This window comes from Toxorhynchites rutilus, chromosome 3 (assembly GCF_029784135.1).
Source record: "Toxorhynchites rutilus septentrionalis strain SRP chromosome 3, ASM2978413v1, whole genome shotgun sequence".
Lineage (NCBI taxonomy): Eukaryota > Metazoa > Arthropoda > Insecta > Diptera > Culicidae > Toxorhynchites > Toxorhynchites rutilus.
The window spans coordinates 110618992-110631448 of record NC_073746.1 but is presented as its reverse complement, the minus strand read 5'-3'; the positions used below and the strand labels follow the sequence as shown (position 1 = coordinate 110631448).

At 42.3% G+C, this 12457-nt stretch overlaps 1 protein-coding gene and 1 pseudogene across 4 annotated transcripts in view; one reads left to right on the top strand and one right to left on the bottom strand.

Moving 5' to 3' along the window:
• Window positions 1-5970: 5970 nt before the first annotated feature.
• Window positions 5971-6123, top strand: LOC129780879 (5.8S ribosomal RNA; annotated as a pseudogene).
• Window positions 6124-8336: 2213 nt separating this feature from the next.
• LOC129775209 (nicotinate phosphoribosyltransferase) overlaps window positions 8337-12457 on the bottom strand; it is a 62457-nt gene continuing 58336 nt past the window's right edge. For all 4 annotated transcript variants that reach the window (XM_055779606.1, XM_055779605.1, XM_055779607.1 and 1 more), the window contains 3 exons: window positions 9992-10257; window positions 9516-9925; window positions 8337-9447 (listed from right to left, as the gene is read on the bottom strand). In XM_055779606.1, coding sequence (XP_055635581.1) covers window positions 9370-9447; window positions 9516-9925; window positions 9992-10257 — 754 coding nt within the window. In that variant the 3' untranslated portion in view covers window positions 8337-9369. The remainder of the gene's footprint in view (window positions 9448-9515; window positions 9926-9991; window positions 10258-12457) is intronic.

The window sequence follows — 12457 nt, the reverse complement described above, 5'->3', positions numbered from 1 at the left end:
CCATAATGAGCTATCACAAATTCACAAACGAAACACTAATACTACAATGGAACATCTTTGGCTTCCGAGGCAGACTACACGAGCTACAGCTACTAGTAAACGAACACTATCCATCCATCATTGCACTTCAAGAAACAATGGTACCCAAAATACCGCAAAATGTACTAGGTGGTCAATATGACTGGAAAATATATAATGATCACAGTCACCCAAACAAAAACGGGGTTGCATTGGGAGTACTCCACGACGCACCTCATAAGTGGATAGATGTAAGTGGGATCGACAAGGTGCAAGTCGTAGCAGTAACTATACACCTCCCACTAAAACTTACGATCGCAAACATATACATATCGCCACACTATACAAACATCGAATATGAAAGGGCCATAATTGCAGAAATAACACACATTGCGAGACAACTCCCATAACCTTACATACTAGTGGGCGATTTCAATGCCCACAACGAAAATTGGGGATCATACAAAAACGATACAAGAGGCAATCTCCTCCTTGAGGAGACAGATAAACATCGATGGAAAATACTAAACGAAGGTAATCCGACTAGGATGCACCCAACCTCTGGTAAACCATCGGCAATAGACCTGAAGATAGCCTCGCATAATTTGCCCAACAGCTATTTATGGAGAACTGACGAAGACACAAGAGGAAGCGACCACTTCCCTATTTTACTACAAAAACATGGCCAAACAATAGTACTTCCCACAAGAAGGAAAAGATGGGTAACAGAAGCAGCTAACTGGAACAAATATGAGAGTGAAATCGAACGTGCCTTAACAGGTATAGAAAGTATAGACCCCATGGGACTAACAGATATCATAACAACTGCGGCTAGCAAAAGCATGAGGAAAACAACTAGCTACAAGCCAAAGAGAGAGGTCCCATGGTGGACCAGCGAAGTACACCAAGCCATAAAAAGCCGTAAAAAGGCACTCAGGAAGTTGAAGAACTCCAACCCTTCCTCACCTGAATACCAGGAAAACGCGAAAAAGTTCAGAATAGAGAGAGCAAAAGCAAGAACCATAATAAAGGCGGCAAGAAAAAAGAGCTGGGAGGAATACCTAGCAGGGATCTCCCCAAACACAAGCAGCTCCAGCATGTGGGCTAAAGTTAGAGCATGTAAAGGAGAATACAAATGTGAGAGAGTAATAATGAATATTGACCAAAAAATAACAGATGACAATAACATCATAACAGAAGAACTTGCCAAGCACTTCACTAAAGTATCGTCAGATGAGGTCTACGAGACCTCCTTCAGAAACTTAAAAGAGAACGAGGAGAAAACAGTGGATATAAAAATAAGTGAAAATAATGAAATTTACAACAGAAGCTTCGACATGAAAGAACTCCTATGGGCACTGAACAGTGCCACAGGAAAATCTCCAGGTGAAGATAATATAACCTATCCACTACTACAAAATCTTCCAATTAAGGGTAAAGCTATACTACTAAAAACACTTAACGAAGTATGGCATACCGGCAAAATACCAAGAAAATGGAAAGAAGGTATTATCATACCCATTCCCAAAGTAGGTAGCAACACCATGAACCCAGATGGATATAGACCTATAACCCTCCTTAGTTGTGTGGGAAAAACATTAGAAAGAATGGTCAACAGAAGACTCATTGATGAGCTAGAGTACAGAAACCTGTTAGACGAAAGACAACATGCTTTTAGAAGAGGCAAAAGTACAACCACCTACCTAGCACACGTCGAGAGTATAATTAATACAGCCACAAGGCAAAATGCCCACCTAGACATGGTCTCGCTGGACCTGTCCAAAGCTTTTGATAGGACGTGGAGACTACCAATCTTAAAGCAAATGAAAGTATGGGGTTTTGACGGTCGCATTCTGAGCTTCGTTAAAGACTTCCTGACCGATAGGAAAATTAAAGTGTTTTGCAAAGGAGCATTGAGCTCATCTAGAACCCTACAAAACGGCATACCGCAAGGTTCAGTCATGTCAACAACGTTATTTTTAATAGCTATGGAGTCCCTCTTCGAAAGGGTACCAAATAACGTGTCTCTGGTGGTATACGCAGATGACATTACACTTATTAACTACGGTGAAACGCCAGGCTGGAATAGAAGGAAAACTCAAAGAGCGATCAACCACATACAATGTTGGGCCGATGAAAGGGGATTCAAGATTAATCCCCAGAAATCAAAACTAGTACATATATGCAGAAGACGACACCATAGAAAGGCCCCTCGCTCCATCTGGGAGAATGCATAATCCCCCAAGATAGAAAAATGAAAGTACTGGGAGTAACAATAGATTCAAAATTAACCTTCAGACAACACTTCGAAGACGTTAAGAGAACAACACAAGGTTATATAAGAGTAATGAAAATAATAGCAGGAAGGTTCAAACCTAGCAACAGACATACCCTAATAAAGGTAGTAAACGCTACAATATTAGCCAAAATATTACATGGAGCTGAGCTGTACTCAAGAGCAGGCGATAAAGCTACTAAAGCTCTAGAATCTGTATACAACGAAGGAATCAGAATAGCATCAGGTGCTTTTTGCACCAGCCCAGTACTATCAATTTATGCCGAATGTGGAGAGCTCCCTCTCAAATACCAAATCACTAGAAACATTTGTACAAAAGCATATCAACTGAAAGACAGGCTTACATCAGACCAATGGGAAACCCTCCCTCTATTGGAAAGAGCAAACTTCAGCTTTAAACAGCTTACAAATCAAGATCTACCTCAAACCGTAACAAGTGTACCAACCAAACAAAGAACATGGGTACACCAATGTCCAATTATTGATTGGACAATAAAAGCCAATACTAAGGCAGGATGCCCAAATAACGTCGCAAAAACGAATTTCAGAATGTACACATACAATTACCCAGGAAGAAGCCTAATATACACTGATGGTTCGAAAACAAAAAATGATGTGGGGTATGGTATAACGATCCCCAACACAAACGTGTGCATAAACGGTAGACTACCAAAACAGTGTAGCATATTCTCCGCTGAGGCATATGCTTTCCATAAGGCAACCCAGGCTGCCAGAGAAGGTTCAATAATATTCACGGACTCGGCAAGCTGTCTGGCTGGGCTAGAAAGCGGAAACTGCGACCACCCATGGCTGAAGCAGGCCAAAGCAACAGCTTGGGAAAAAGGTATAATGTTTACATGGATTCCCGCCCATACTGGGATTGAAGGCAACGAGAAAGCGGACTTTTTAGCCAACGAAGGTCGATCCAAGCCACTTGAAGACAGAACCATACCTAAGGAAGATGCCATCAGGTGGATCAAAGAAGCAATAAAGGACGAATGGAACAAAACCTGGTTCCACTGCAGAGAACAGAAACTCAGGAAAATTAAAGGCAGCGTAGAAAAATGGACCGAAGCAGACAACCCTAGGGACCAGAAGTTGCTTACTAGGCTCAGGATAGGCCACACCTGGATGACGCACAGCTCAATCATGAGCCAGAGACACCAAGATGGACCCACGTGCGAAACTTGTGGAACAGCTTTAACAGTAGAACATATCCTTGTGGAGTGTAGAAAGTACGACACTGAAAGACGGAAACATGGACTAGGAGACGACATCCAAATAATTCTGAAAAATAGCACTGAGAACATAAAAAGAACGTGTGATTTCATAAGAGACTGTACTTTGACTAATATGATCTAAGTTAGGGACTAGAGATAGGCCCACCATATCACGAATACTCAAAAAATGAAAAAGAGTGAACAGAGCAAAAAACGCCCGCTCGAAGTGATGGTGAACAGGAGTATAGGGAATATAGGGAATAATGTAAAAGAGATAAACTTAGGCGAATGACAGAGCAGCTAGTTACTGTAGAACAAATGTTAAAGCCTAATAAACAAGATATACACACACACCTCGGTCCTAATATTCATTGGTTTGTAACCGGATCCGGAGGTAATGATTAACAGAAGTAGTTGGGGGCATTAGTACTACGGCGCGAGAGGTGAAATTCGTAGACCGTCGTAAGACTAACTAAAGCGAAAGCATTTGCCATGGATGCTTTCATTAATCAAGAACGAAAGTTAGAGGATCGAAGGCGATTATATACCGCCCTAGTTCTAACCGTAAACTATGCCAATTAGCAATTGGGAGACGCTACTGTATGGTGCTCTCAGTGGCTTCCGGGAAACCAAAATCAGGTTCCGGGGGAAGTATGGTTGCAAAGTTGAAACTTAAAGCAATTGACGGAAGGGCACCACCAGGAGTGGAGCCTGCGGCTTAATTTGACTCAACACGGGAAAACTTACCAGGTCCGAACTTATTGAGGTAAGACAGATTAATAGCTCTTTCTCAAAACTAAGGGTAGTGGTGCATGGCCGTTCTTAGTTCGTGGATTGATTTGTCTGGTTAATTCCGATAACGAACGTGACTCAATCAAATTAACTAGAACGCTATCAGCAGTCAGACGTAGAAGCTGTCGTCCGGTTGTGATGTGTGCGTGTGGGGTTGGCTTTCGGGTCGGCTTCCGCGCGCGCTCGCTGGCGCAGTGTAGTATGACCTGATGACACGTCAACTCATCGAGGTTGACTTCTGCTTAATGGAACAACTTGTGTTAAGCAAGGTGAGATTGAGCGATAACAGGTCCGTGATGCCCTAAGATGTTCTGGACTGCACGCGCGCTACAATGTGGGCAGCAGCGTGTACCCTATTCCGAGAGGAACGGGAAATCACTGAAATGCCCACGTAGTCGGGATTATGGACTGAAACGGTCCATATGAACTTGGAATTCCCAGTAAGTGCTGGTCACTAGCCAGCGTTGATTACGTCCCTGCCCTTTGTACACACCGCCCGTCGCTACTACCGATGAATTATTAGGTGAGGCCTTTGGAGGCGAGTAATTTGCTGGCTCCTCGAGGGCTGCATTTGACACGCTGAAGTTGACCGAGCCTGGTTATTTAGAGGAAGTAAAAGTCGTAACAAGGTTTCCGTAGGTGAACCTGCGGAAGGATCATTATCGTATCCCCATGGTGATCTGATTTGGAGGAGACTGAACGCATTGGGGTCTTGCTGAACAAAAATAAACATGCGTTACCCAGTGGTTGTTTTGCGAGGACAAGGAGTTGCGCCGTACTCGTACCCCCATCTGTGTGTGTGGTGTTGTACGAACGTACATTTAATATGCTCTCCTGGCGAGTCCGTTATGTTTCAATTCATACAACAAACCCTTTCATCTCGGTCTTCAGATCGATAAAAGGATTTACACTCCCTTACTGCACTAAAGGTATTACTACTTGGATGAAGGGCCGGGGCCTTCGAACTTTCATTCTATTGTAGGGGCCATACCTTGCAGTGTGTGCGCGGCTCGAAACTACTAGACCCGGCGTTATAGAAGGTCTCACAATGAACGCCATCCTCTCATCTGTTGGACTAGGTGCGGTGTCTCGTACTTCGCATGTGCGCATATGAACGTACAGATGCCCCCTGGCGAGTCCCCATACTAGTGAGCTAAAGGTTAAGCCGATCACACGGTCTTTGGACGAATGATGACAAAAATACGTCCCAAGTGATGAAATCCGGCGTGATGTTCATTCTGCAAGTGCGATGGGTTCTAAGAACCCAGGAGTGGCCTGTACATCGTATGTTTACATGCGAACGTACTCTCCAAGTGTGTGTTTCAAATTTCAACCCGTGTTTCAATTTCAGAATGTGAACTGCAGGACACATGAACACCGACAAGTTGAACGCATATTGCACATCGTACAATCATTGTGCGATGTACACATTTTTGAGTGCCTATATATACCAATTTAACTATATGCGCTGCTTAGGTAGCGCATATGCGTAATGGTGTTTTTCGGCCTTCAGTGGTGGAAAAACATTGAAGATAGTCAAACGTGCGAAGGCCCCGGCGCACGGCTTGATGAATACACGTCCCAAGATGAAAGTTTTTGTGTGTTCCATCTTCTCCATACATGAGATAGTTCTTATAGGCCTCAAATGATGTGTGACTACACTCGGCTCGTGGATCGATGAAGACCGCAGCAAATTGCGCGTCAGAATGTGAACTGCAGGACACATGAACACCGACAAGTTGAACGCATATTGCACATCGTACAATCATTGTGCGATGTACACATTTTTGAGTGCCTATATTTACCAATTTAACTATATGCGCTGCTTAGGTAGCGCATATGCGTAATGGTGTTTTTCGGCCTTCAGTGGTGGAAAAACATTGAAGATAGTCAAACGTGCGAAGGCCCCGGCGCACGGCTTGATGAACACACGTCCCAAGATGAAAGTCTTTGTGTGTTCCATCTTCTCCATACATGAGATAGTTCTTATAGGCCTCAAATGATGTGTGACTGGATTCCCTGAGTAGCTGCGAGCGAAAAGGGATGAGCCCAGCACGTAGAGGTGGTGCGCGTTTGCGTGTCCACCGTGTTGCGTGGCATCTGGTCACCTGAGACCTCCTACAAACGATAGGTTTACAGACTGGGAGTTGCGAGTTGCAGAGAGGTGTACATTTCGATCCTCTCAGACTACCCATGCTTGGAGGTTGGCCTTGTACGTGTACGGTTGTTGTGTTTAAAAGAGAAGTCCTACTGTAGCTTAGTGCTGCATGTGGGGCTCTTTTTTTTATTTAAACATTTTCGGGCGCTTGAAGGTCCATGCCGAGTGTCGGAGATAGGCATGTGGATGGGGTACGTGTACGGTTGTTGTGGTTAGAAGAGAAGTCCTACTGCAGCTTAGTGCTGCATGTGGTGACTTCTCTTTTTTTTATTAAAAATTTTTCGGATGCCTGAAGGCATGTGGATGGGTCACATTCGAATGCAACGTGGTGCGTGAGCGATGATATGTGCGGGTAGTCACACTGATCGCGCATAGGATGGCTTCTATTGATTTGTTTCAAAAGAACCTTCCTCGAGGTGCACGAACTTTCTCAACACTTGAGATGCCTTATGCTAGACATAAGATAGGCATGTGGATGGGTCACATTCGACTGCAACGTGGTGCGTGAGCGATGATATGTGCGGGTAGTCACACTGATCGCGCATAGGATGGCTTCTATTGATTTGTTTCAAAAGAACCTTCCTCGAGGTGCACGAACTTTCTCAACACTTGAGATGCCTTATGCTAGACATAAGATAGGCATGTGGATGGGTCACATTCGACTGCAACGTGGTGCGTGAGCGATGATATGTGCGGGTAGTCACACTGATCGCGCATAGGATGGCTTCTATTGATTTGTTTCAAAAGAACCTTCCTCGAGGTGCACGAACTTTCTCAACACTTGAGATGCCTTATGCTAGACATAAGATAGGCATGTGGATGGGTCGTATTCGACTGTAACACGGTGCGTGAGCGATGATAGGTATGGGTGGACATATCATTCGCGTGTAGGATAGTAGATGCTGAGCAAATCATAAACTTTTGAAACAGCCCAATAGCTAATCTATTATTTATTACAGACAGTATTAGAGTATAGTGCTTTGGCGATCGATCGAGTGAGCGATGATTTTCGAGCGGGCACCGGCTGATAAGCCATCGTTCAGTCCGTTGGCAGCTAAGAAATGCGATTGGGAGAGAAAAGGCGATCAGGAAAGAAATGGGATTGGGGGAGAGGAGCATAGTGCTTTGGCGATCGATCGAGCGAGCGAGACCATTTTCCTGTCACTTTGCAATTACAACTAAATGGAGTTTCGGAAGGTCACGTTCAGTCCGGCTGCAGAAAAAAAATGGTACTGAAATTTCCAAGCGGGCGTCGTTCAATCCGGCTGCATGAAAGAAATGGGATTGGGGGAGAAGAGCATAGTGCTTTGGCGATCGATCGAGTGAGCGAGAATTTTCGATCGTGGGTTAGCCAACTGTATAGAGGAGAAGTGCAATGATGGGTGACTTAGTTTATGTTACGGACAATCGGTTAGACGAATGATTTAGCGGTTCCAATTTACGAAATTGAAAGATGAAGTTTATGGTAGCCATGTTAAAAGTGATTCAAATAATGAAATAAATACAATGTAGCTAATCTATTATTTATTACAGACAGTATTAGAGTATAGTGCAAGTATAGCAAGTATATAGCATCGTTCAGTCCGGTGGCAGCAAAGAAATGGGATTGGGGGAGAAGAGCATAGTGTTTAGGCGATCGATCGAGCGAGCGAGACCATTTTCCTGTTATTTTGCCGTTACAACTAAATAGATTTCCGGAAGGTCACCGGCGTATAAGTCACCGTTCAGTCCGGCTGCATTCCTGAGGAACATATTCGATGGTTAAAAAACTAAGAATATGAGAAGTAGACAGGGCTATACGTACGAAGGAACGATTGTAATATTATCATCGGACTTTGAAGAAAAATGTGAATGTTTTCTTACATATATTTTCTGCAGCTCTAATAGCTCGTCCAGATTCCAGGTTTGGCTACGACAGTTATAAGAGTTAGGTTTTTGTTTTTGTTTTAAATCGACCAGATTTCCGTTAATCGGTTTGAAAGTTCTAGTTAAGGTGTTCTATTTTTGTTTACTTCCGTGATAGTAAATATTGTATGCTATTTCCGATATATACTCTTATGAATGTTCAATAAATATTGTTCAATTGTGACGTTCACTGGAACAAAACATTTAAAAAATCAATTAAACCATTTTGTGAAAATATTAATTTTGACGTACTTAGACTTTTTTTAAAACAAAAGTAAGTATGCAGAAAACTCAACTTGGAAATTCATTGGATGAGATTTATTCTCGGCGTCAAATGCTACTTTTTCTAAATACTCGAGTTCAAAATTATTTAAATCATCAAAATTGTTCTGTTTATCCGGTGACCCATTTTAAGGCACAGTTTGTTATACTTCTTCGCGTGTTTATTTGGTTTGTGCAATTCCCGCGACTTGATTTTATTATTTTTGGAGGAGTAAAAATTAACATATAAAGGTGATGGAAGTTTAGGCGTCTAACAAAAGCTACGGTTTCAAACTGGTTGTACTTTGTGTTGGCTATTTCTTCCGTCAGTGTTTTGCTGAAATAAGTTACAGTTTTCGGTATCGGAATGATCTAAATTGTGTTGAGAATCGCTTTCGCTTCATTCTTAAGTTCCTCACAACAAAGAATTCTGTACGCTTCGAAAAACACACGCCACACGTTGTTCTAAAATATCCGTCAAAACATTTTCTTGTACGGCGATAATATACTTAGTTGTTGAACAATTGGTTTACCATCGGAATAACTAACTTTTTTTCTCAACAAATTGCAAATTTTAACTCCACTTTCCGCGCTATTCGCAGAACAATTCGGGAGTACCAAGGAGTTTCACAAACAAAACGCATTTATATTGCGTTGGATAACAAATTATCCACATAAGGTGAACGTTACGTGTGGAACGGGGTGGATTAACCACTTCATCATGCCAGTTCGCCGATAGGAGCGTTCTGTAACCAGAGGTCGTGTATGAAGTTGTACAGGTTATCACTCACTGCGACCTGTAATTGGAATAAAAAACGACAAATTATTTGTAATCGATGAACAAGTGTCCTGTACTATACATCACCTTGTATGGGGTAGGATTCAGCGTGCGCTTGTGGTCTTGCCGGAGGGTCTTCAATGAGTTCTGCACCCGATCGCGTACTTCGTCCAGCGAAGGCATGGCCTGTGTCACGCGTCCATCGGCCCAGTACACCTTGTACAGTGCCTCGACGTATGTGGGTATGACATAGGCTCGCTTCGATTCCTGGAATGGATGGCGGCAGAGCACCTTTTGGCCTACCTCAGGTGGACTTTCGTCAACTCTTTGAAGCAGATCAATCAGGGCGTGCCCATCGGCGCCGTACAGTCGGAAAACATTCTTGTTGCCCGGCATCGTTACCTTGGCCACATCCTGGCTGAGTTTGATCCGGGGTTGGCTGTTGATCTCGACCATCTTGTAGACACAACCGAGGGCTGGTTGTCGCTGGCAAGTCACTGGTGAAAAGGGTAGTTGTGGTTGATGAGAGTAGCGGAGAAAAAAAAAACTAGCCTTAACCTCACCCAAGTGTGTTCCAATACCGAAGCAATCGATCTTGTGCCCCTGCTCGTTGAGGCTCAAAATCGTCTCCTCGTTGATGTCATTCGACGCAACGATGGTCAGCTTGCTGAACCAGGTCAACTTGAAGCGTTCGGCGATGCGCTCGAAAGTTTCCCGCGCCAGACAGCTCAGGTACGCGAGATCACCGGAATCAATGCGTATTCCTACCGCCCGGTAGCCCTGATCGTTGAGGGCCAAGGCAACGGCGCAGAAGTTCAACAAACCGCTCCTGCGATTCGTTGAGGATAGTTATGCGAAGAGGAATAGAAAATTTTGAATATTTAATGAGGTCAAATGTCAGCTATTAAGGTGTCGAACGAGGAAACAGTCAAAAGTTTTCAGAAATTCAGCGAAAAACTGTGTGTTAGCGGAAAGGATTTCAGAAAAGGAACAACAGTAATGATTTCTGATGAGTGGCAATGGATAGGCTATACGGTTCAAGCAGATGATTTTCCTGTGATGTGATGTACATGTGTGCTAATGGTTCGAGCAAAAATCGTTGAGAAAGATAACTAACAGGCGGAAAGAAATTACTCTAACCTCAACATTAAATGGTCCATTTCGTGATAGCAATTTCGAGAGGAATGCCAATTAGATCTATTGCTACTGTTATTAGCGGTGAAGTCGATATGAATGCTGTTGGGATACCGACAGAGCGGATAGATGCCAAATGGTGGGCAGTGGGTTAGCCAACTGTATAGAGGAGAAGTGCAATGATGGGTGACTTAGTTTGTGTTACGGAAAATCTGTCGAACGAATGATTAGCGGTTCCAATTTACGAAATTGAAAGACGAAGTTTATGGTAGTCATGTTAAAAGTGATTCAAATAAAGAAATAAATACAATGTAGCTAGTCTCTTATTTATTACAGACAGTATTTAATTTTGAATCACAGAATCAACAAACTGCGGCGAGCTCATATGGATAAATATTTTCCCACATGCTCCCTAAGAGACGAATGAACTCTCAGAGTTTAAAGTCTCTCTAATTCAATACCTTCCTTCCTTCCACATGCTCGATCGATTTTTTTTTGCAATTTTGGGAAGCTTATGTCCTCAAAAATGTTGTCCTGAAAGGATTTTCGATATTTGAAAAGTTACAGCCAAAAGTATGAAGTCAACTCAAGGGATATAGTTTTGCTGTACGAATCTTTCAACGCGTTTTTCTCAAAATCATGTTTTTTCCAGCTGGCGGTATCGATATCTCAAGATCTTCTCGACTGATTTGGCTGAAATTTTTTATCAGCATGTACAAATTAATTATCTAAAACGTTACAGAGTCGTTTTTTGATGTCTCATTTTTCGATTTTTTTAAACTCATGAGCAGCGATTTTTCATGAAAAATAACTCTTTTTTAACAAAAATGGCCGCCATCTTAACAATTTTTCGAAACCCCTATGTAACGCTTTAGGTATTGACTTAAAGTTTCAAAATATTTATTGAAATCCGTTCTGTGGCACCCCGTTGCTTCAGAACAGAATTTATTATTCGAAAAAAAAATTTTTTTTTCGACCCTTCAGACAGGATTCTTCCTTAAAGCCTCCTTTTTCTACGAAACAACAATGAGGTCCTGAGAGGTGAGTTTTAAGGCAGTATTCTAGTCTAGAAATTTGGAAGAAGATCCAAATTTGTTTCCTTCATATTTCTGTAGTTTAGGCATTCAAGAATATACCCTAGAAATGATTTATCGAAAATCCTATTATTTACCGAGTTAGAGCCATTTTAGAGATGCGGTATCTAACCTGGAACGGACATAACAATGAACTTCAAAAGCCTTTTTCTCGTAACTAGTTTTTTCAAACTGGCGTACACGATATCTCAAGTTCTACTGAACCGATTCATGTCGAATTTATATGGATACAATCTGCAGGCATCTCTCTATCGCATGAACCTCTAAAAAAAATGATATTTTTCTAAAGTTTACCATTTAAAAAAAAAACGGAAATCGTGAGAAAACCCGTTCTGAACCACATTTTGTTTTTCTAACGGCCGCCATTTTGTCACAAAAGATGTTTTGACTTGTCCGAGGTTCATGCGAAAGCGGCATCTTTACTGATTTGGAATCTGTTCGATTTTTTATTTCAGACTAGCTGACCCGGCAAACTTCGTCCCGCCCAAAATTTACTTTTCGTTATCACATTCACGTTTTCTTACTAAGCGCACGTTCATATACCAAACGATCGAACATCAAATGTACTAACAACGCTTGTCACTATGAAATTGAAGAACATATGGGAATTGAATTTCCGCAAATTTTTCATTGGTTTTCGAGGTATGCAGAAATTTGTGTTTCATTCGTATAGCAGCCCCCATTCAGAAAAGGGAAAGGAGTGTCTAACGATCATAGAAATATTTATAGCACCCTAAAACCCCTACATGCCAAATTTGGTTTCGTTTGCTTGATTAGTTCTCGAGTTATGCAGAAATTTGT